General features: G+C 40.6%; 1 protein-coding gene across 2 annotated transcripts; it reads left to right on the plus strand.

The window, feature by feature from the left end:
- On the plus strand, positions 1-22,993 carry LOC146565613 (GDNF family receptor alpha-4-like). Of its 2 annotated transcripts, none has more exons than XM_085288889.1 (8): positions 1-518; positions 8,738-9,004; positions 9,089-9,181; positions 9,291-9,660; positions 12,632-12,741; positions 13,253-13,387; positions 17,072-17,175; positions 20,548-22,993. In XM_085288889.1, the coding sequence occupies exons 1-8, from the start codon at positions 464-466 to the stop codon at positions 20,746-20,748; spliced, it is 1,335 nt and encodes a 444-aa protein (XP_085145015.1). In that variant the 5' UTR covers positions 1-463; the 3' UTR covers positions 20,749-22,993. The 2 variants fall into 2 exon arrangements, with proteins under 2 accessions (XP_085145015.1, XP_085145014.1); XM_085288888.1 differs by having other exon boundaries at positions 6-518; positions 17,072-17,208.
- Positions 22,994-23,720: the final 727 nt, after the last annotated feature.

Raw genomic sequence — 23,720 nt, forward strand, 5'->3', positions numbered from 1 at the left:
ATTGCGCCTTTAACAAGAGTTGCACCGTGCAGTCTCAGTCTGCTCTCAACTCTGGCTGGACAACTGTGGAGCTGCCAGGGAAGCAGAAGCGCAAACGCCACACAGCTCGCGCTCGGGAGGTTACGGTACGGTGTGTGACTGATGGGAGCTTTGTCGCGATCAGCTGCAGAGAAACTTTCTTCTCTCTCTCTTTCTTCTTTTGTGGATAAATGATTTTGGAATTGGCGTCCGACAGAGATCAATATAACCGGGATCCGAAAAATAAATGGAACAACAAAAATCGCGAGAACTTGAATCGCTCCTGTTCAGTTTTTGCCAACTTTGTATAGGCTGCTAGACCATCCGATCAGCCTCAGTCAGTCAGTCCGTGAGGGCGCAGCGGCAGGGGAGGCTGGATGTGGCAGGAGACGGGTCACTGAGCTGCAGTGAGCCGGGTGCGAGTTTCCTAATCCCTAACTATCCAATGTCACCGGGCAGGATGATAATCGTTGGACTTCTGCTCAATGTTTTCTCTCATGGTAAGCATCACCTTTCTGATTTTGAAGTGAGATTTTAATCACCCGTTTAGACTGCCATATCGCGGTGTATAATGCAAAGCTGGGATCTTTTGGAAGAGATATTTTCTGACAGTACCGGCAACTTTAATAAGAAAGTGCATGTGTGTGCGGGTACGTGCGTGCGTGTTTTTCATGCAAATGTATGAACGAATAGCAGCATATTAGAGAGTATGAAGCCCCAAGCCGAGATACACACGAAGACACCGGAGCTAAATTTGTTTTGCTGATGTTCTGTTATTATTTTTGTATATTGCCTACATCTGTGTGACCCGAGCGGTAGCTGGCTTGATATTGAAATTCATAAAGGGAGAAAGACTTTTTGTCCACGCATGAGAAGGAGAATAAACGTTGGCTGGACGCAGGTTCATAAATAGTCTTGCATTGTATTCCAGGTTTAAGAGAAACTTTTGGGACAGCCTTCAGAATAAAACTACACAGGTCCACGAAATAATACAAAAGCTAGCAGAAGTTCAGATATTACATGTGGATGATGTGTTCAGGTCTGAGACAATAGACCTTTCTTCCTTTATTTCATAAAATGTGCAATGGAAGTGAATTTGCTGTAGGATTAAATCTGACATTCACAACTTAATAGAAGTAACAAAAGAGAGCATTTAGTGTCACAGCACGAGCAGTCATTGTCTTTTGTGAAGATCAACTCAAGAGAGACCTCTCAGCAATATCTGACATTTCAGCAGGCTCCGTGAATTTGCAGTGTGAACACACATTAAGCTTCTGCCAAGTGCCTTTATATTGTCTAAAGTCAATAATGTGGTCGGACATCTCAGTGGAGCGTAAAGCTTGTTGGTCTGTGGTTGCTGGTTTAGAGATATATCCATTTTGATCTTTCTTTTGAAAAATGTGACATGTACATCAGAGCTTGTGGCTCTTTACATGTCATGTATCTTGATCTATTGTTCTTGATCTAATGTAACACAGACCGCAGGACACACAGCCACCGCCCACCCTCTGCTTTTCACTGCACAAATGCATGCAAATAGTGTAATTGTTGGATTATGCTCCAAGTACAGGAGGTTCATCCTTCTCGGCATCCGGGAATGTTCAGATAACATCAGGTGAGGCTGCCCATTAGAGATTTGTATCATTAGATGATGAATGCTTTCTCGTGAATGTCAGAGCCTTCAGACACGCAGAACATCATAGTGTTTCAAGCCCACCTGCCACGCACTTAGGTGGAATCACACCAAGAAAAGCAGCTACTTTCAAGTGCTAATTAATCGAGATACGAATCATTACACATGCAAATTAGTCTGCACTGATGTTCACTTCTGACATTATACCTGATTGCAAGAGAAATTATTGGATTTTAATTTTGTTAATCAACGTCATTAAAAAAAAAAGTGTAATCGGTGCAGAATCTGGTCTCGGTGTTAATGTCGTTTTGGTCAAATCTGTTGTGGAGCTACTTTGCTTCAAAACGGCTGTTTGGCCAGACTTGCTGTTTAAATAGTCTGGCCCCTACGAACTGTATTCCATTTCATGCAATGTTATTTTTACCTTGGAATATATCCGACTTTGTGCAACTCGGTGGCCTCAACAATGGCAGCGCCAACAAGATGATGACAGTGGCCTTCTCAAAAGGTTTGTCACCAAGACTGAAGAGGAGAAAAACATCTATAGGTATAGATTAAGAATTTTCACGCCTTTGAACAAAAGTCCCGACTTTTAAAAGCTGACTTTAAAATCTATCATCTGTTGGGTCAAAGATATGATCTGATTGTCATTCTCTGGGTTATTTTTTGTATATGTTGTTGAATCCACGGTTCTTTCCTCAAATGAATAGTGCAATGGAAAGAAAGCCCACAAATAATGCATGCAATCACTTTGAATGTGGAAACACTGCATGTTTGCCAGCTATATAAACTGAAAGCTGGCTATTGTTGAGTGACATTTAACCCGACTTTGACCCTTTGCTGCCAGGCCCCTGAGGATTATCGCTAAAGTCCCAGTAGAGGCTGCAACTGCTGATTGAGCACTGCTATTTTGGTAGTTCATTTAGTGGATGTGATTGAGCCATAACACGGTTGTCACAAATTTATTAGGGCTTATTTTCAGGCTGTGTAAAGTTACCCACTTCTTAGGTGGACTAGTCTCCCTGGAGTTTCTATTTGGCTATTTGACTTCACCTCATGCACGCAGGTTTATCCAATTCTCAGCCTCTTTATCCTTCTCTCCGTGCCATAGGCATTTCTTTGTCTTCCCCTCTGAATGCTCAGGCATTGTCTTGATGTTCCCTGTGCCTGTAATTCTGTTTTGTTTAGGACGACAGCACACAAAAATTAAACTGGCAAGAAGCCCATTGAATATTCCTTAGATAAAAAATATGAAATTCCTCTGAATATGCATCTATTTGACATTTTGCATTAAAGGAGTCATTTTAATTAAAAGGATCACATCAAGGATAGCAATTAAATGTAGGTCTGAATGACACCTGGTTTCTCACTGTCAAGCTAAAAGCATAAAAAAGCCCCACTTTCTTAAACGTTAAATTGTGTCACTTATGTATGACTGGCTGTAATAGTCAATTTGTTCACGTGTGCACTGCATCTTGATTGCCGCTCGCACACACTTGATGGCACAAACAAAAAATCCACAGCCCGATGGAAACTGTCAGTGCTCGTGTGTGTGTCTGGCCAAGAAATGTCTTGGCACGTTGGAATTTAGAATTACATCAGGCAGCAGAAGGCAGAAGCCTGAAATATTCACACAGATCCAGACACCCTAGCTGGCTGATGCAGCACCTGATGCGTTTTACCTGGTGTACAGCGGAGGGATGCTGCCTGCGTGATGTGGCTGCACAATCCGCTGGCACGGCTCATTAAGTGAGACATTATCCATGTACTAGATGCACTGGGTAGCTGTTGATATCGAACATGAAATGATTATTCTTGTCCTCACCAGCAGAACTGTCGCCTCTGGATTCAGACAGCTTTACCTGCTGCTCAACAACTCACTGTCGAGCAGCTAATACTGCTTTGCTTACTCCTGACTCACTTACTGAGGGCCCCCCAGGCCTGGAGTCTTTCTTTGGGTTGGTACATCAAAAGTGGTTAAGCAAGTGGCTCCGTATGGAAGTTTTCAGCACTAGTGTTGTTATGTTGCACAAACTGAGGCAAAATGAAAGGTGAGGTGTTTGCCCATACATGCGAGGTAATTTAAACAAGGTGTGTTTTTTATTTAAGGAGGTGTGAAGAGTTGTTCCACAAACAGCTTTTTGAAAAGAAGTTGGCAAATGATCAGATTTTTTGAAGACTGCACTTTTTTTTTTTTTTTAAAGTCAATGTAACATGTTACTAAACCAATCAGTGTTGTCCTCATGTGGCCACAGCTGTGAGAGCTGCTGGAAAAAAGATGGGGCTTGTACACTTTAGGTGTGGAAAAATTTGATGACTTGATAGGTTGTAGAGAATAAATAAATGCAGCAGGTAGAACTGCATGAAGTGACTGAAGGGGAAGAAGCTACAATGCAGAACAGAGAGGCCACAAAAGCATGTAAGCACAATGACGAGGGAGAAAAAGATAACGCAGTGTACTGTGGTTGCTTGGCTAATGTATGGTTGTTGTTGTGTTTCCTTGATAAATAATAACTTTGTTTTCAGCTTCTTTTGAAATGTTTTTCTTTGAGCACTAATAAGTCCCAAATACCCAGCGACATCTAAAGGAAATGCATATGCTTTGAAATAGCATGTTAAATAAGAGTCATCTCAGCACGAGTTCACATACTAAATAAGTCAGCTTTCCATTACAGACAAAGAAAACCAACTTTTGCCATTTCTTTAAGAGGAACTGCTCGACCGAGGCTGCCCAGGGCAGTAGCGAAACTTTGCTCGTAACAAAGAGAATATGTGCAAACTGTTAAGCATATGTTTAATGTTAAAAGAAGGCTTAATGTTAGAGGAGGCTGAGCCGATTGTTTGAATTTGCATAATTCTCAGTGGAAACGATTGTGTCAATAAGGAGCCACTGAAGCCTTAATCAGCACTGATCAACCATCTGTGTCCTTCCTGAGGAAGCAGCTCTGACCACACTGCACAGGGAACAGTGTTCAAATTACACATCATGATTTGAGCATAATGTTCTGCGGGGTATCCGCTCCCATTTATTAGTCCCATGTTTTGTTTTGTTTTTAGCATGACGTCTTGTGGTCAGTTGATGAGTTAATTTCATAGAAATACAATATCCCAGCATGGTTGTGGGTCAGCCCTAGCATGCCAACACTGTCGTCCTTTTAATGTGCCGCTAATGAACAAAACAGGGCTATAGAGATATTGAACATTAGCCTCATCGTTGTCATTGCAGCTATAAAACCACGGTTGAATATGTGGTTTAACTGCTACTAATAATTACCTAAACACAAGCTGACATCTTCAAGCTGCTATTTTTTTGTTTGTTTAAAGTCCAATCCTAATCTATATTTATTTAATGTACTCACTAGAAGGTCAAGAAGAGCAGTAAGTGTTTGTGTTTTTATGGTGGAATAAGTGCATTTTAATTATAGCTCTACTTTCCCTGACACAAAACTGTAGCTGCTGATTGTCAACAATTCCAGTTACAACAAGTAAAATCTTTTACGTGCACGCAGAAATGCATGAACAGGTCAGACAGGAATCCCACTGGTGTGCTTGTGAATGAGTGCACGTAGTAACACTTTGTGGCAGCCGTGAGCGTGTTTCTCCTTTTTCTCCATCTTGTTGCTGTGCTTCCATTTGCTCCTTGAGTCTGTGACTTCCTTCCAAGAAGTCCCTTCTGTCACAATCTCTGAGCAGATTTCACATCAGAGTCGCACTCTCCCGCCACGGTCTCCTCTCAAGTCAAATTACTGCCCAACAATCTGGACGCTCTACAGCCCATCCCATGTGTTTGAAAGGACGGAAGAGAAAATTGCCAACCCAGTTGGTCCCTCTGTGAATGTCGGTATGTGGTGTATGGTTTGACGTTTATGGCTTCAACCTTCATCAGCTCACAAATTCTATTAATCAGCCCAGTGAGAAATCAATAGAGTGCATTATGGCTCCCATATCGCAGTAATTAATCTCCCGCTTACTTTTCTTTCTATTTTTCTTTTTTCCTGAAAAACATAAACCCCGTGCTTACACCAACAATTCCCTTAATGCAGAAGTTTACTGTAGCAATTTGTCGTCCCAAAAAAACCCCCCATAATGTGAGCCTAGTGCTTCTTTATCAGCATAGCGTTAAATAATGCTAAAAATGAACTTCTGACCTGCACGCTGGACGAGGCATAAAAGAGCTGGTCTGGACTCCATAGAGGTTTTTGTTATCTCTGATGTATATGTGTGTTGGTATGCGCATGTGTGAGCTTACACCATGAAAGGTTCCCACAAAGTAAAACTGCTGATAGTCTGTCTTTATCGAATGTAAGCCTGAAGGAGCAAACACTGAGAAAGAATAATGAATAAACTGGAGATTATACAAAGCCTGCTAAAATTGCAGCTAAAAGTGCTGGGATGTAATACTTTGGTAGGATTATCGAGACGTCACGATACACAGATAGACAGGTAATCATCACCTTTGCTGTAACCGTGAATATGACTGATTGGCCTGTGTGTTACTATCCACCACCCCCACCTCACCCTATGGAGTCCCAGCAGTCGCTTTGGAAGTTTTCCTGCTGTGGCGATGAAGCATAGCTTCTGTTTATGATATGTCTCATGCCAAAGTGAGACGTGGACCTCATGTGGCGCCTGAGATTGCAAAACATGCAGCAGCAGAATTGGATTGCAGCCGCGCTTTGGGCCGCCAGTCAGCAGGAGCTTAATCGTAGTGTGTGACCAATCTAACACAATGCCGCGTGTGTTTGCATACGAGCTTATGTGATGTAAATGTTAATGTACTGAATCACAAGTATACGTGTGTATGAAATGGGTACAGATATTTGTTAGCAGGCATGCATTAAGTTTTAAACATGATGATTTACTCTATGTGCAACCCAGTTTTATATATCTGCCAGCCTATTCATTACATGCACTTACAAAGTGACAGGATATAGAAAATTAATGAGCTAAAGTGGGAAAAGTGAGTGCATATTGCCTATCCAAGCTATTTTCCTTATAAGTCTCGAATGACTGTATATCAAGTGTAATTTGTGGGGACAATAATGTGTCACATTTGAGAAAATTAATTTCCTGAAATGCTCCTTCAGATACATTTTTTTGAAGACTGCTTTTTCTTTTCTTTTCTTTAAACAAATGTTTTTACTCTCTCTCGCCTCACTCGGCCTGCCTTTGGCCTTCCTGCATTGTGTTTTTTTTTTTTTTACTGAGCAGCAATCAGCATTATGAAATGATTTGTAGTTTATCACTCGCAGTCATTCGAGGCAGAACATTGCCAATCAAAATATGCTTCATGCCTAATCACAATGGAGCCACGTGTTTTTTGTTCTGACATGTAGAGGAAATGTGGTTGGTGATATTCAGCATGTTTCTACAAATACATATACAGCTGATGCAAATCTTTAGCGTCCTTAAGTAGCATGTTTTGCAGGAGCAGCTGTATGAATGCGCACATAAGCTGGGGGAATATCCTGATAGTGGATGTTTCAATTCACTCAGTGTCTGAGTGTGATATCCAGATTGAGTCTCAGTGTGAAGGTAAAACTGGAAGTGACGTGCTGCATAGTGCTGAATAAATTGGTTTTGTCTCTGGCATTACATGTGGAGACGGTGTCTGGCATCAGTAAAAGCTTGTTCCAAATGGAAGGAACTCTGCTGCAAAAGGATTTGCCCTAAGCTGTTTAAGTGTCTTATAATAATAACAACAGCAGCGCAAGACATTCACAAGTACACATATCTGAACATAGCCTAATAAATACCAGTGTGACACATGTAAGAGGATGATAGTCAGGTTTGTATAATCTTTTATGTAATTTAAACTTATACATTTTTACACTGCTTTCACTGCCTCTCATAAACTTTTTTTTAATGATATTTCTATGCATGCTTGTTTATAGAAAGCTACTTTCACTTTTTGGCCAATTACTGTCACATAGGAGGGGCCAATTCCGGAAATACTCTCTTGGTGGTGGTTCAAGTATTTGCAGAGCAAAAACGCATCCAAGACTTGAGGGCTGGCTGTTGAATGGCATCCCTTCTGATCCAGGAAACTAGCAGATTTTTTTTTCTCACCACATGCCCGGTTGTCTTTTAGAGTTTCTTCCTAGTGTCTGAATGCAATGCAGTTAGGAAGCTGACTCCCAAACCCTCAAAGAAGCACTTGAACAGAAAAGTGTGGACAGATTTCTAAACGGACAATAACATTGATTTGACCCCCAAAATAAAAGAGACAAAACTTTAACTGTGTGAACATCCGGCGAAATCAGAAACCAAGGTGGGGAATCAATCTTGAAATTACGCTTCGGAAAGTTGTCAGCAGTAGTAATGTTGCGTTTAATGGGATACATCATGGGTGTATGAAGAGGTAGTTAATAGGATGAATCATCAAAAACATCAGTAGGATCCTCCACTAAGTAGTTTAATCAAACAGTATGGCAATGTTAATTTAGAGAGCAAAATCCTTTTGGTGTTGTTGGGAATGTAGAAGCTGAGGAAATATATGACTAACAGAAGTGGTTACTAAAGATTTGGCTAAGTTCTCATCTTTGCTCACTTAAAGCAAAGATGGTTAACTCTTAAGAGAGATGAAGCTAACTCATAGTATATGAGCTCCATCGTATTACAATTTGAGGTGAAGCATACTAAACAGCTTAAGAGGACATGCTGTAACTCCCACTGGTGCAAATATTGTGCTGAACAATAAACTGATAAAAAAGTCAAAGATTTACTTTTAAGTTGTGTGGGGAAAAAAAGAAACCAGAAGAAGAAAATTCAACTACGATGCCCACTGGGAAGACGAGGAAATAATTTGAAAATGATTATAGCCATAACATACTCCTGTAGTGTTGGTAAATTATTCTCCTTAGTCTCTTTGATTAGATCTGAGGTTTTGCTCTATTGCTCTTGTGTAGTTTCAATTTTATCTTCCTTTTTGGATATTATCATAACCTGCTGAGTGCCTATGGAGTGCACTCACCTGGCTCTGCTGCCTTAATTAAAGCCTATTTAGTACTGGATGGTGGGACAATAAACCCAGTAATGTTGGCAACATGCAGCTTTCACCACTTACGACATTAACCTTTCTTGCAGGTAGCGTGACAGTATCTGCATCCGTAGACTGTTTGGTGGCCGAGCAGGGATGCATCCAGGAGCAGTCCTGCATGGCCATCTATCGATTGCTGGAGTACTGCGCGGCCGAGGAAGCCGTGGCGCCCCTCAGGGCAGACGCGCGGTTGGAGTGCCTGGAGGCCCAGAACTCCTTGCAGCGCTATCGCCCCCTCCAAGTTTGCAAGTGTCAGCGTGGCTCTCGTAGGGAAGAGCACTGCCTCAAGGTCTACTGGACTGTGAGATTCGCAGGTGGGTTTGATGCTTGCATTTAATGTCTGTATGTGCTGAATTCTCAGCTGGGTCATAGATGTGGTCTTTGTTCTGCCTTTTTAGCATATGATGAGTATGAAGTGTCTCCATATGAAGAACTGAAGTTAAACCTGGTGAGAAACATCGAGATGTCGCGTATGGCCTCCATCATGTCAGGTAGAGATGAACGTTTTTGTGATTTTGCTCCCAAAATTAGATTTAGATGCCATTTTTGATTTTCCTGGGTATACATTGCTCTGTTTTCCTCCCAAATCCCTCCCCCCAGCTTCCTCTAATACTATGGATGGTCAAAACCAGTGCTTGAAGGCGGCACAGGACTGTGGCCTGTACGAGAAATGTGGCTCTCTGCGGTCAGAATATGTTGTAGCCTGCACCAAGCGAGCAACAGTCTCTGACAACAGCTGTAACCGCCAGAAATGCCACAAAGCCCTGCGGCGCTTCCTGGAGCGCGTGCCAGAGGAGTACAGCTTCGCTTTGCTCTTCTGTCCCTGCTCTGACACACTGTGTGGGGAGCGCCGGAGGAAAACCATCGTCCCGTCATGCTCTTATGAGGAGAATGTGAGAGGGGAGGAGAGGGCGGGCAAGCCCAACTGCCTCAGCCTTCAGAACTACTGCTCCAAAGATGAGCTGTGTAGGTAAGATGGCTGTTTGAGTAGACTGATGCGGAACATTAAGGGCTCGTCGTATGGACACAGAACAGAAAAAGCATTGAAAAATGAGTCAGAAATATTTGCAAAGTTAACCACAAAGTAATGATTCGACACAGTCCTCAAACATGGATACATCAAACACACGGTGCTGTCTTTTTAAACACTAGTGGCACCAGTGAGCTGCATTCTGATGAGCATCTCCCATTTTGTTAGTATCAACAGAACTGCTGCAAATAAAATTTCCCCTTCACTGATGAATGAGTTAATTAAATAATCTCTCCCCTAAAGCACAAACATGCAGTCCTTCAAGGGTGATATGTATGAGATACACCCCCCGGATTACTAGTGAGGGGAATAAATGTAACTAAATGTAAAGTGAATGGAAGCTGTAAATGCTTTTTTGATTGACAAAATTCATCCACCAGGTCTGCTTTTCCCAGATGTGATTTAGCATGTCATTCAGATGATACAATCCAAGATGTCCTGAACATACCAGACCCACTGCACGACCCTTGCTTTTGGACTTAAAGTGGAATTAAAAGCTAATGTTGTCCATGTCCACTTGTGCCACTAAATAAGCTCTGACCTGTTGGTGCATGGACACAAGATATTTTGAAGTGTCCTGTGGTGCCTTTGAGTCCTGTTCTGGCCTGTGGTAAGACTTGATGCGGTGCATCTTTAGATCCCAATTTCGATGCTTGTTTGAATTTGAATGTGGGAGGTTTGGAGGCTGTGCTGTTGATTTCAGCTCTTTGTATTATTCTGGGATTTTCCTGAGCAGTTTTTGTGGTTTTTGGGGAATATTGTCATGCTGCCAACAGAGAGTGGTATTAGCATGGGGGTGCTTGGTCTGCAACGGTGCTCAGGCAGGTGGTAGATATGAATGTTACATCCATATTAATGCCAGGACCTGTGGGTTTTCAGCACATTGTTGCATTGTAACTCAAAGATTAAAGTCTCGGAATATAAATATTTTACGCCTTGAATGTACCGTATCCTTTCTTGTCTGCTCGTAGGGAAATATAAGCAGGTGACAGGTCCTGTGGGGTCATAACCACTGAGGAAGCTTTTTACAGATACAGAAGTGGGAGCAAAAGATTGGACCAGTTTACTTCCAGTGACTCAGAATTCAAAGCTACATCGCTGCTCATCAGGATGATTTGTGAGGGCAGTTTTTGTTCAAGCGCTGTCTACTTATTGTTCTTAAATGGATATAACAACACTCACCAGACGCATTGTTAGGTCCACTTGTTCACCTGCTTGTAAACACGAGGATGTAATCAGCCATTCACAAGGAAGCAGCTCAGAGAAAAAATGTTGCATGCTCTGATGAGTCTCAGTGCTGCAAAATTCACATGACATTAACAGAATAAAAGCATGATTCTATCATGACTTATATCAACAGTTCAAACTGATTCAGTTCTCAAACTGGTTTCTTGAACATGACATCACTGTATTTATATGACCCATCCGTGGTGGAACAGAAGAGTCAAATCATGGATGCGCAGCTGACAAATCTGCAGCAACTGTGTGACGCTTTCATGCCAATATGGACCAAAATCTCTGAGGAAAGCTTCCAGCACCTTGTTGAATCTGTGCCATGAAAGATTAAGGCAGCAGTGAAGACGAAAAGGGGGGTACTACCGAATACTAGCAAGGTGTACCTAACAAAGTGTCCATAGAGTAAACTACTTGAGACTTAGTAGACGGTGACGCAACACTCACACTTTCAATATACAGCATTATGAGGAACAAAGAGATATGAGGTTCTCAGGGGCATAATTTTCAGGGGGGTTAGGGGGGGTAATGACCCCCCCAATAATCAGACCCAACCAATATAACCCCCCCAATAAAATTATGAATTATCTTGCATAAATAGGCTGTTGATTTCCTTTACTCATTTCAGTTATTACCAGCAAAATAGCTGCATGTTTAATCATATGGGAATTTACCCAGATTTATTTATTTATTTAGACCGAGATCTTGACCCCCCCAATGTTCAGCACAAAGTTACGCCGACGGAGGTTCTCCTGTTTCATTCCTGCTGACATGTGTTACTATACTGCAGAGTGTGGAAACGGCACCAAAACACACCTCACATCATTTAATGTACAGTGTTATAGATCTGCTGTTGATTATTGATAAAAGCTTTGAATGATGCAGCTGCAAATGACTGTATCTGTGCACATTTAATACATTAACTTCATTAGCCTGGCGATACTTTTTATATGAATGAATGAAAGCTGAAAAAGAAGATTAAGTAAAAGAACAACTGCAAGGCCAAACAGCACAAAGTGCATAAGAGAGAGTCGTGGGAATTTTGAACTCAAGAAGTTGTCATCAGCAAAAGTTTTAAATTTGAACTCCAGCTTTAAATCAGTGAGTCAATAGACTCACTCAGATTTTTATACAAAAGTAATGAAGCACAACAATGCTTCATTACTTTTAATTGCGGTAGCATCAAGCAGTCTCTTTGTCTAGCGTGCTAACCTATGCAGCATTCTAGAAACAAGCAGCGGGTTATGTTTCAGTAATGCACACGGCATATGGGCTGCACCTCCATTGTGGAAAGGGTTGATTGCAAACCTAAAAGACATCATCTACCTGCAAAATGTATGGTTTGCACACCTTTCAAATTATCTGTCAGCACTGACAATAACAGTGTGTGCATTTTTGCAGAAAAGAAGGTGGCGTCAGAGTGCTAGAAAGCTACATTTTTTTTGAAGCTTTACTAAAGTACCAGGCAGTTTTCATGTATCCCTTTCTCTAGTGGGTTGAGCTCCTATACTATGTCGTTGTTTGTGTTGCTTTTGTTGTTTCCATTCAGCACAACCCTGAATCCCGAAATGAAATTGTCAAAACACTTTTAAAATGCACACTCTGTTTCTCTGTGCTGACACATGAAAAACTGTTTTCTCTTCTTGTGTGTGTGTATGTGTGCGCGTTTGTGTTTCAGATCCCGCTTTGCTGATTTCCAGCATAACTGCCAGCCCTCCCCTCTCTCTGCCTCTGGCTGTATGCGAGAACGCAGAACCATGTGCCTGAAGGCTTATGCTGGACTCATAGGTGAGACGGAGGAAAACAAATTAAAGAGGTGGAAGAGGCTGAAAGAGTGTATAGCTCAGAAAAAAAACCCAGACAGAATCTGACAAACAGAACTTCCTCCAATAGGTGTTTAGCAGCGATATTCGGTATGTGTAATTTTCATTATGCAAAATAAATCTACAGGGGTTCACAAATGGTCCTTAGCTGCTACTCTTTATAGCATCACTTATAACAGCGGCAGCAGATTCAAAAACAGTGTTTCCAGCAGTTCACCAAAATAATGTGGGAAATATTATTTTCACTCATTCCTCACACTCAAAATGTAATTTTGTGTACCTGAAATTATCAATATCTAGAGCTGGGAACCTGGTGACACCATACCTGCAGGGCATCTAATACCGTTAGTAGTCTGTGTCTTACCTTTCATAGAGGTGTGTGCTGAAAATAAAATTCTTGGTCTGAAGGAAATATGATTTTAAAAGTTTATAAAGTTGTGCCTGCAGTATGACTTTGGTCTTCTTTCTATAACCAGGAACCATCATGACTCCCAACTACGTGAGCAACAGCAGTACAGAGGTGTCCCAGTGGTGCACATGCGAAGGCAGTGGGAATGAATGGCAGGGCTGTCAGCGCATCCTGCAGATGTTCACCAACAATATTTGTCTGCGTGAGTACGATGTAATAAGGCTGGGAAGGGAAGGCAGCACAGCACAGTTTTACAGCTTTTTATCCAAAGGAAAAAAATTGATACCAGAAATGTTCTAACAAAAGCAGTACTCACAACAGTTTGTGAGAACCAAACAGTTCAAGACAAATAAAATTTAAGATCTGGGATTTTCCTCTAGTACACAAAATCTCCGTCTCTGTGTCTCTGTCTTTCTCTGCCCACTCCTCCTACATGATCAGGAGTTAAGCGTCCAAACGTGGCGCACAGGAACCTCTTAGGCACCTTAAGGTTCTTATCTATCTCAGAAATTATGATGTCATCATGTTATCTAGCAACCAGCTAGAAATGGGCTAAAATGACTTGTGTTTAGTATTTATGCATTTATAAAAATTTATAAAAGCATTACATCATTTTTACTTTATGACAGCAATAACTAATTCAAATCCACAAAACTTAAATTATTATATATTATGACACCATGCTAAAAACCACCTAGCAACTGCCCAAAATGACCTGTATTTAACATTTATGCACCTATAACACCTTATGTAAGCTTCATGTCATTTTAACTTTAACATCTCATTTATATCCACAAAAATTCAGTTATGTAATATATATTGTGACACCATGAGGTTGCAAGACAACCGCCTAGCAACAGGGTATTGCTGTCTATGCTAAGAAAATATTGTTTTTAGCATTTATACACCTATAACACCTTATGCAAGCATCCTGTCATTTTAATTTCACAGCAGTGACATTTCATTTATATCCACAAAACATCAGTTATGTATTATATATTGTAACACCATGAGGTTGCCTGGTAACCAGCTAGCAAAGGTCTAAAAGGACCTGTTTTTAGCATTTATGCACCTATAACACCTTATGCAAGCATCCTGTCATTTTAATTTCACAATAACATTTGTATATATCTGTAAAAACTGAATTATACATTTATGTATTATAGTGTCATGATGTTGCCTAGCAACCACCTTGCAATGGGCTACAATGACCCATATTTTGTTTGTATTTATGCAACTACAACTCCTTATGGAAGCATCGTGTCATTATCATTTCACAGCCATCAGGAATAGGCTAAACAAAGCTGTGGCATGAGTATGTCCTGGTCATTCTGAGAAAATAAAAGTGTGCATGAACATTCAGAGAGTCAGGTGTGTTTCAAAGTTTCAGTTTCAGGAAGTTTAAACTTAACTAAGGAGACTGTAAAAACACAACTTGAAGAAACAGTGTACCTTTTTGATCATTTACTGTACGCTTATTGACATTCACATTTGAGGATTTGGTAATATATGTTGATTTTATTTTTAATAGTATTTTTTTCTACATTTTGTGTTATTTGAAGGAGTTCTTGTAAATTTAAATGGAAGCACAAGTAGCTGATGCATCTTACAAATCAAAATTTAAACACACTGCTCATCTTTACGCTAAGTATCTTGTATCTGACAAATCACCCTGTGTCAGCATAATGACCGAGGAAATGTTACTTTTTAGAGTATTATTTAAACGAATGTAGGCATGCTGATCTAAGTGAGCATTTTAAATGTGCATGAACACAGAATTCAAATTAGGTGGGTCATAATTGATGATTGAAATGGCAAACCATTGAACCATAATGTTTTCTTATAAATAAATCAGTGGCAAGAGACATCATCCCTGGTGTGTGGCTGGCTGCCAAATGTGAATCTGATTTCCAAGCTTTGTGGAGTCAATAAATCCTTTCACTAAATCTGATAAATATAATGTGGCTTCTTGTTGAACTGTTGCCAAATCAGAATGGCTGGAAGGGTAGTATCTCATTTTGCTGCTGTGTAAGTATAAAGAAAACTGTAAAAAGTAAAAAAAAATTAAAAAAATTGCAGTACAATACAGTAGAAACAATTTTTACTGATGTACTGTACTCTAATAAGAGAGCAAGAATAATTGTTAGAGGCCAGACACGTTCTCTTAAGTAAAATATGATCAAACATTAAGTGCTGTCCAGCCAAGAATCAGTCAATACATGTCTAGTATACACAGCAGTCATTGGTCACCTGCATCCAATTACTTGGGCTTAAGATAAAAGTAGCTGAGTGAACACGCAAAAGAAAGAAACCAAATGCAGCATATACCAAATATTACAATGACTAGTTTCAAGGATGTGCATTTTATATATCCCACCCTGTAGCCAATGTCTGACAGGTTGAAGCTAGAATATCCCACAGCAAAAAATATTCATGTTTATATAAATATAAATTTAAAACATTACACCGGTAATATTTTTAGTGCAAAAAGCAGCATAAGAAATGACTTAAAAGTGTTTAAGCAATAACTGGAGTCATGTGAAAAAGAAAGTTTTCTTAGCACTCTATGTATTACTGTGAAAAACGAACTACACTATCATTTTCTCCATAGGAATTAACAGGATAAGTAGCACCTGGGTGTTGCTAATCTTGATTAATTCCTCATCAGCACATGTGAGCACCTCTAAAAAAGGTTTTGGTGGTTTGCTGGTGTGGAGCATTCAGGTGTGTGTTTATCTTCCCAGGAGTGGACATCCAATAAATTCACCCGAAGGTCAGACTGTGCAGCGCTCACAGAAACTGCACAAAATCAAAGAGCTACATCTTTTACTCTACGGGGCTCATACTAAATGTTAAAGTTCATGACAGCACTATTAGAAAAAGCCTGAACGAGTGTGGCTTGTTTGGAGGGGTTACCAGCAGGAAGCCGCTTTTTTAAAAAGAGAGACTGACAAAGTCATACAGAAAACAATTACTTTAAGTTACTACTGCTACAGTTATCCCTACAACCTGGATCACAGGATACCATGCAGTCCTGTGAAAACCTTCTCTTTCACATGAATATACTTACATATACGTACAAGTATTTGTACAACCACTAATGACTTCACCACAAATACAAACAGTTGCAATATTAATTTGAATATTTTAGTATTTTATTTACTGTCCTTCAACTATCAGTGTGTGAATGGGTGGATGACTGGATATGTAAAGCGCTATACAAATACAGGCCATTTACCATTTATCAGAACTGCTTGGTAACATGTGGCATGGACCCAGCTAATTTCTGGAATAATTGTTCACACCAAAGCAGATATTTTCTTGTCTTTGGCAGCCAGGAGGTTCTCTGTGGGATTTAGCTAAAATAACATTTGGAATGTGTAGAAGAGATGTGAAATTAGATTATTTTCATCCCATTTTATATGTAGGGAGCCAACAGAAATATTGTACAAGGTTTTGACTTAAAGGTGGCATTAAATGAAAAGTCAGGAAATTTCAGTTATCAGAACTCATGCCAAGGGATATGTGGGTATATGTACCAATTTCACAGCAATCCATCCGATGGCTGATGGAAAAGGCTGAAGCACGCAGAGAAAGTTCAAGTAGCCACAGGTAGAACTTTACACGCAGAGGTCTCAGAGTAGCAGGTTTGAAAACAGAACCTTCATGATTTGAGGTGAATGTGCTAAACGGTGCACTACCGTGCCACAAAAACAAAAAGCAAAAAAGAGAGGCTCATATCTCATGCACAGTTTTGCACAGTGTTTTCAGAGCTAATGGCTCTAACTATGCTTAGAAAAGTCACAGAAATTTTTTTGGGTGATGCTTCAGGGATGAATAATGATGTGAAGCTAAAGAAGATTTCCCCTGCTGCTTTTGTTTTTAGGCAGTGCCATCAGCTCCATGGGAATCTCCGCACCTCCTCCTGTGGAAAACTCTCCCATGCCAACTTCTCAGCCCTCCCCACACGTCTACCAGGAGAAGGTCCACGTCAGTATTAACACTCTTCCTGAATTCGACAGTGTAAGTTGTCTGTGCTCTCTGCGCCATATGCTGGTGGTACCAGTTCAGCTAAAGAGGCAGTCGCCTGTGTATCAGGTGATAACACCTAAGTGGGACTATCGCAGTGTGCCGGGCTCCGGAGCTCCTTGTATAAACTCAGATTACTTCCCTCCCTCTCTCTCCTATCCACACCTCTCATTGTGGCCTAGGATTAGCCGTAGGTGTTTGCAGTAGCAGACTCAGCCCTTACTTTTAATATTCATGTATGCACACCCATCTGCTTCATAGTCTCCATTCTCTCACTAGTTTAATCCTTCTAATTCCTCATTTTCTTTTCCTCCTATCCCAAGCCACCCACCCTCGTAGCACAGAAACTCCGCCGCTAGTAGATTTAGAAGACATCGAGATGCACAGTTCATTTCTGGAGTTTCACTGAAAAAGGTCAGATTATGAATTCTCGTGGATACACCAAAGTGAAACTCTGCAGCATCACTCCACATCTCCTTTGATGCTTTTATCGATGCACTGATTTGAGAAAACCTGAATGAAAAAATGGATAGATGACTGTGCTACAAGTTTCCTTCCGTACTTTTAATGCAGTGAAATGCCAAGACCAAAAGTAAAACCCAAACTAAAGTAAGGATCCGAGGTGAGGACTCAGTCTCTTTCCATTCAGTGTGCCCTCACAACCCTCTGTGGCTGTGTTTGAATGGAGGCTTCGCTGTAACTCAGGGCTTTCTCAAAGGAAAAATATATAGCACAGAAAGTCATACAGCAGTGAGAGATTGTTGAATGTGAACTCTTGAAGGAGAAGTTGTGTAAAATGTTATCTGGGTTATTAATATTAAGCTCTGCTTCTTTCTTATTTGTACAAATAGCTTTAAACAATCCACAGAGAGCAACATTTTGTGAATAACCTAATATTTTACTGAAAAAAGATCACACCCAGGTCATCAGTAGATGTTGCTCTATGGTCAAAAAGTGAAAACCACTGCTTCTGTACGCTGCTTCACATCAAAAGCATAGACCAGAGAAAGCCCAGCATACATTTATGTACTAATACTGAGCTAATGTGGGAGTTTTCTGCCTGCTGACTTGTCCTGACTGTGTAAATTTTCATTTTCACGTTTTATATTCTTATCCATCACATAGTTCCATGGTGTGACATCTCATTTGTCCCAAATTTTCCTGCGGCATAAGGCAACGACCCCAAACATACAGCCAGACTTTTAAAGAACTATCTTCAATGAAATGATGAAACAAAAGCCTGGGCAGAGCTGATATAGCTCCCCGGGGACCTGAAATACAAATACAGTCAAAAACAGATTACATGAGGAAACAGAAGACATTGGAAAAGCCTAAATAGCAAGATCCCTCATCCCAAGTGTTGGGCAAAATGTGCACATTTACCTCAGAGAAGTGCTGCTTTTGACTTTTTAAATCTTTTGCACGACAAATTGGAGATTACTGGTGGGACTCCTAAATGTGATTTTATAGAATTTCATTAATATTAATAATGGACCAGGCTTACTAGAAGTCTTGGGTTCTTATGATCCTCATTTTTACATTTAAATTGTAATTTTTGGAGTGTTACTAATCTGTCAAGGACAGCTGGGTTATGTGCTTCATCGTAGTTTAACTGCCTATTTGTACTTTAGGTCATAGAATTTGAGTAGAAAGCCTTACAGGTTGTAGCGCACCTTATATACATGCTATATGCTATGTATCAGCAATGATCATCTTTACAGATTCGACTCTGTGTGTAGACTCCCTCGCTGTGGGGAGGGGCTGAAAGGCAAAAGAGGGCAAAGGTCAGTTCTTTTGCATACCCCAAATATCTTTTCCTCCTCTGGTTTAACTCCAACATCGACAATCAGGCTAAGCAGTCACACGAAGGTGTTTGTTAACTCAGTGAGGCAATCTGCAGTTTCCTAATTTAGCAATGAGAGGCAGTGTTAACAGCATGTGACCAATCAGCCAATGACAAACATGGAAAGATTTACTTGCACAAACCTTTGAAAAATATGGATGAAAACAGAATTTGGTTTTTGTATAAAAACAGCGGTTCAACCAGTAATTATATTCAGCCTACACCTGCCAATCTTTATATATGCTGACAGCCCTGTCTTGCTATAGTGGAAAAGGCAGGACTTACCTTGGACAGTGCGAACACAGAGAGACAGTGAACCATACACTTGCACATTTTACGTCATGTGAAGGACAAATATATTACAACTGCAATTCTCCCAACTTCCTATTAGCAAAAGTAGAAGTTAAAGTTTACTTTTATGGTCTGATGGTCTTGGTGTGTTCCATTTTTCTATTGCAGCAAACTGAAAACTGTCAACAGTTGTACTCTAACTATTATTAGGTTTCAGTAAGGATCCACAGATCAGCACCACACATCTCCTTTTTTCTTTTGATACTGAGTGGAGCAGACAAGAGAGTGGTAGCTTAAAGAGTAGATAAAAATCATTTATTCACAATAAAAAATGGATCATCCCAAAAACATTAACGATAAAAAAGATAAAACATTCAAATTTACTTCAAGCTCATGGGTGTAATAGCAAAAATATGGAAATACAGGACATAAAAATATAAAATCTTACCAAATCAAATGGTGAGCAGAATAAAGCTGTCAGGCAATTCAGTAGATATAAAAACTCCAAATCATAAAACAGTATTTGCAACCACAGAAGAAGAAAAGTTTCCCCGGCTACAGCAAAGGAAGTTGTTTTGGAAGCTAGTGCAGCACTTGTTAGTCCTTTGGCATGGGTCTCCACTCTGGGGGAGGTGATTGCTCTGAGGTGATTGCTACAATGATCAAGTCGCTTACTGCAGATTTTTTTGTTGCTTCTTCCATTTTTGACCTCGTTCTACCTCTTAAGCACTCACTATGCTCAGGGCGACAGTGGCTCACCAGTGGCCGTTCCCTCACCGTGGCTTCCTAGTTGCTAATTTTCATTCCTGTCTGTGGTTCTCTCTTCTCAGCTCCTCCTATAACTGTGTATCTGTTGCCCTGCCCGTTTCACTTCTCTGACATCCTATAGGTCCCGTCCTGGGGGTTGACCTTTTTTTAAAATTTAAAATAGTGTACAAATACCATTGAGAACTGACAACAAAAACACACATCTATATATACACATATAGATAGATAGTTTCAAGTTGCACAAACAAAATGTACTTTCTGTCTTTTGTTAACCTAAAAGTCATGTCTTAGCTTCCAGGTTTTTTGCCTTTAGGATATTTTTACATGTGCTTTAGATTCTGGGTTAATGTAGACTTTCTCTTCCTGACCTCTCCTCCATGCTCCAGCACACATGTTAATTGAAAGAATCGCTCTTCCTGTGCTTCCCGCAGATGGAGGACAGCGAAGAAGAGGAGCAGGAGGAAGAGGCAAGCGAAGAATTCAACGTCATTCCGCCGTATTCCGAGAAGGACTCTGACACAGAATCGGGTGCTAGAGGGAGCCAGCGGGGAGCAGCTAACCAAGCAGTGCCCGTGTATCCATTACTGCTGCTGCCTGCGCTCATCATAGACTGGAAGTGTTGGAGCTACTGAAGCCTCCATCTCATTCTCCACTTACATTTTACACTCGCTACTGCTGTCAAATCCATCTCAGCACTCAGAATGGACCTCAGAGGACTGTCATCAAGAAGAAATGTAAATACTCATAACACTTTTTCTTTCCTTTTTTCTAGTTTTGTATCCCAGCATTTTTTTCTATCTGTTTTTTCCTCTTGAGCCTCCTCAGATGTTAAAAGATATCTGTAGCCCCGCTGTATCCATGTTGTCTGTGCTCAAGTTGTCTCAAATGAAAGGAAGGCAACAGCACGAGCAGATACATGAGAGCATGGGTGAATTGAGAGGTTTTCTCTGGGCAAATGCTCCATCTAGAGCTTGCTTCACACTGAAACCCCTCTTTTACCAAGAAGCACATTGCCCAAGGCCACATTCACTTTACTTGCTCCCAAAAACCATAACCAGTCTACTCCACTGCAACCAGGCATGAGCATGGCTTTTGATTTCTTTTTCATGACCCATGTCGCATCCGTTTCTCTGCTGCCCCTTCGGCTCTTCCTCTCCCTCCTTCGTACTGTGGTAGAGTAAGATAATCCACTTCACAACGAGCTAATAGGGAGCCGCACCACACTTAATCTGCTTTGTACCACTAAAAACGAAACACTTTTGGCAATGGCTTCATTTAAAAAAGTGATGAAATGTAAAACCAACGCGTTGTCGCGTCGCATACAGTTCTTTGCGTTTGGCGCACCGAGTCACTCTGCTCCCTTTCTTTTGTTAACACGCCACTTAGTATTATTCCTACCGCAGTGAGTGGCTGCGAATTCAACCACAGGCAAAAGTAATGAGATCAAATTCTTTTGTAGAAATGACGAGGAGAGAAAAGCAACATAAGCAATTACAGCACAATTCAAATTGCTCAGCATGCAGGGGAAGTCTAGAGTAGGGCTCAGGGGAGGAAAAAGCCAATTTACTGCTGTCATACCCTCTCACTTCTTTTATCCTTAGGAGATGTGTTTTTAGTGCGCCTTCACCATCATGCACTGTAGATGCTGCGAGAGCGAGATGCAGCGATAGAGACGGACACAGGAGGCTGTAAAGCCTGCTGGCTGCTCTGATCATTGAGCAGCACATTGAGCCATTCTCTCTGCCTGAAATATCTTTTGCTGATGTTAATGATTTTTCCTCTTATGGCTCATTTTCTTGTGAAATTATGCAGCTGCAGGGGTGTAGGTAAAGAGAAGTATAGTGAAGCTTTTTAAGAGGGGTAAACTTCTCTGATTTGATGATGGGTTTCCAAGAAGTAGCTCTGCAAAGAAAATCGCTCCATGGTTTCTCACTAGTCATAAACCGCTATAGCACCAATTCATTGTAATTATGAATTCATGTTTTTAAGAAAATAATATGTATTGGAGTAATTGCATTGATGGGTGACTCGAGACTGCGTCACCAACATCTGCTGGAGTTGTTTATTAATATGAAGACTGAACTTTGGATATGTCTCGACAGTGTGAAGGCGTAAAGGAGACGCTGGAAGCATATAAGCTCTGTTTCCCTGAGTGCCAGTCTATCCTATTTCAAAGTTTGGGGAAGTTAAAGTTGGACTTTGAATGGATGTTGTAAGGCTAGTGCACCTGCAGTGACTATTACTGACTGTAGGGCGAAATGACATCATGCAAGTTTTTTGACCACGTACTTGTTGAGAGCAAAGTTTTGAAGTATGACTTCATGCTTAGCTGGTGTCAAGAGAACATAACCGGACAGAAGAAGTGAAGTAATAGTCTGATTTGACAACCAGCAGGGATTCACATTTATGAAGCAGACCGTGGAGAAGGCGTGCCGCTAATGACAGAGAAACATCACCCATCACAGCGTTTACGCTGCAGAATCAGCCGCAGCGAGCTCTTAAGCATCCAATGACAAGTGTCAGTAATTGCATCCCGTGCACTCTGGCCTTAACGACTTAATGTGAGTTTACATGTGTATCCGCAGGTTTGTTTATATTTGTAAACTATGTAAAGTAAACGTTTACATCAGCTTACTTTCCATGCATAAAACTGAGATATTAAAGAAACTGTAACTATTCCCCAGACAGTTTGTATGTTATATCATGGATGTGGTGAGGCTATGTACAGTACTGTTTCAATGCTTGTAAAAACATACCAGACATGCTGAATAATGCTGACCTTAGTGTGTATTAACTGTGTAATTTTGTGACATAGCATAAAGTGTTCCAGTTTGTTAAAAAAAATCAAAATAAAAGTCATGTTGGAAATTGAAAAAAGTGCTTTTGAATGACCGAGGAACGACCGCTGTGGAAGGGCTTTTTGGTCATTTATAATGTAAGCGAACATTAAATCAATTAGTTGGAAAAAATAAAAATAAAAAAGAGTGTTAAAGTATCCAGTTATTATGAGAAAGCTCTAAGGTTTTACTTATTGTGAAACCATCAAAAAATAATCTGGTCGTTAACAAGTCTTCAAATTAGGGAACTACAACCTCATAAGAACTACAAAATCATGTTATTATTTATTTAACAAAACCTAAGCCAAAATGCATTGTGTGAAAATGAAGTATTCCCTTGCTGCTTCCACAGGAATTAAGAGGCTAAGTAGCAGCCAGGTGATGCTAATAAAATGCACTTGACTGATCATCAGCTAGTGTGAGCACCTCTATAAAAGCAAGTTTTGGCAGTTTTCGGGAGCATTAACGTGTGTGGTAACACAACGCCAATAAGGAAAGAAGCAATTGTTGCCGCCCATTAATCTTGTATGGGTTATGAGGATATTTCCCAATCATTTAAAGTTCATTATTGTACAGTGAGAAAATTCACCCTAAGGTCAGATTGTGCAATCCTCACAGAAACTGGAAAGAAACCAAGGGTTGCAGCTCATATCCTAACAGGGCCTCAGTTAGCATGCTAAATGCTAAAGTTCATGACAGTACAATTAGAGAAAGACTGAACAACTGCAGTTTGTTTGGAAGTGTTGAAAGCCTCTTCACCCTAGAAA

The sequence above is a fragment of the Mchenga conophoros genome, linkage group LG10 (genome assembly GCF_057382185.1).
Source record: "Mchenga conophoros isolate Kocher_MC1m ecotype Shallow Benthic linkage group LG10, M_conophoros_male_GT1.1, whole genome shotgun sequence".
Lineage (NCBI taxonomy): Eukaryota > Metazoa > Chordata > Actinopteri > Cichliformes > Cichlidae > Mchenga > Mchenga conophoros.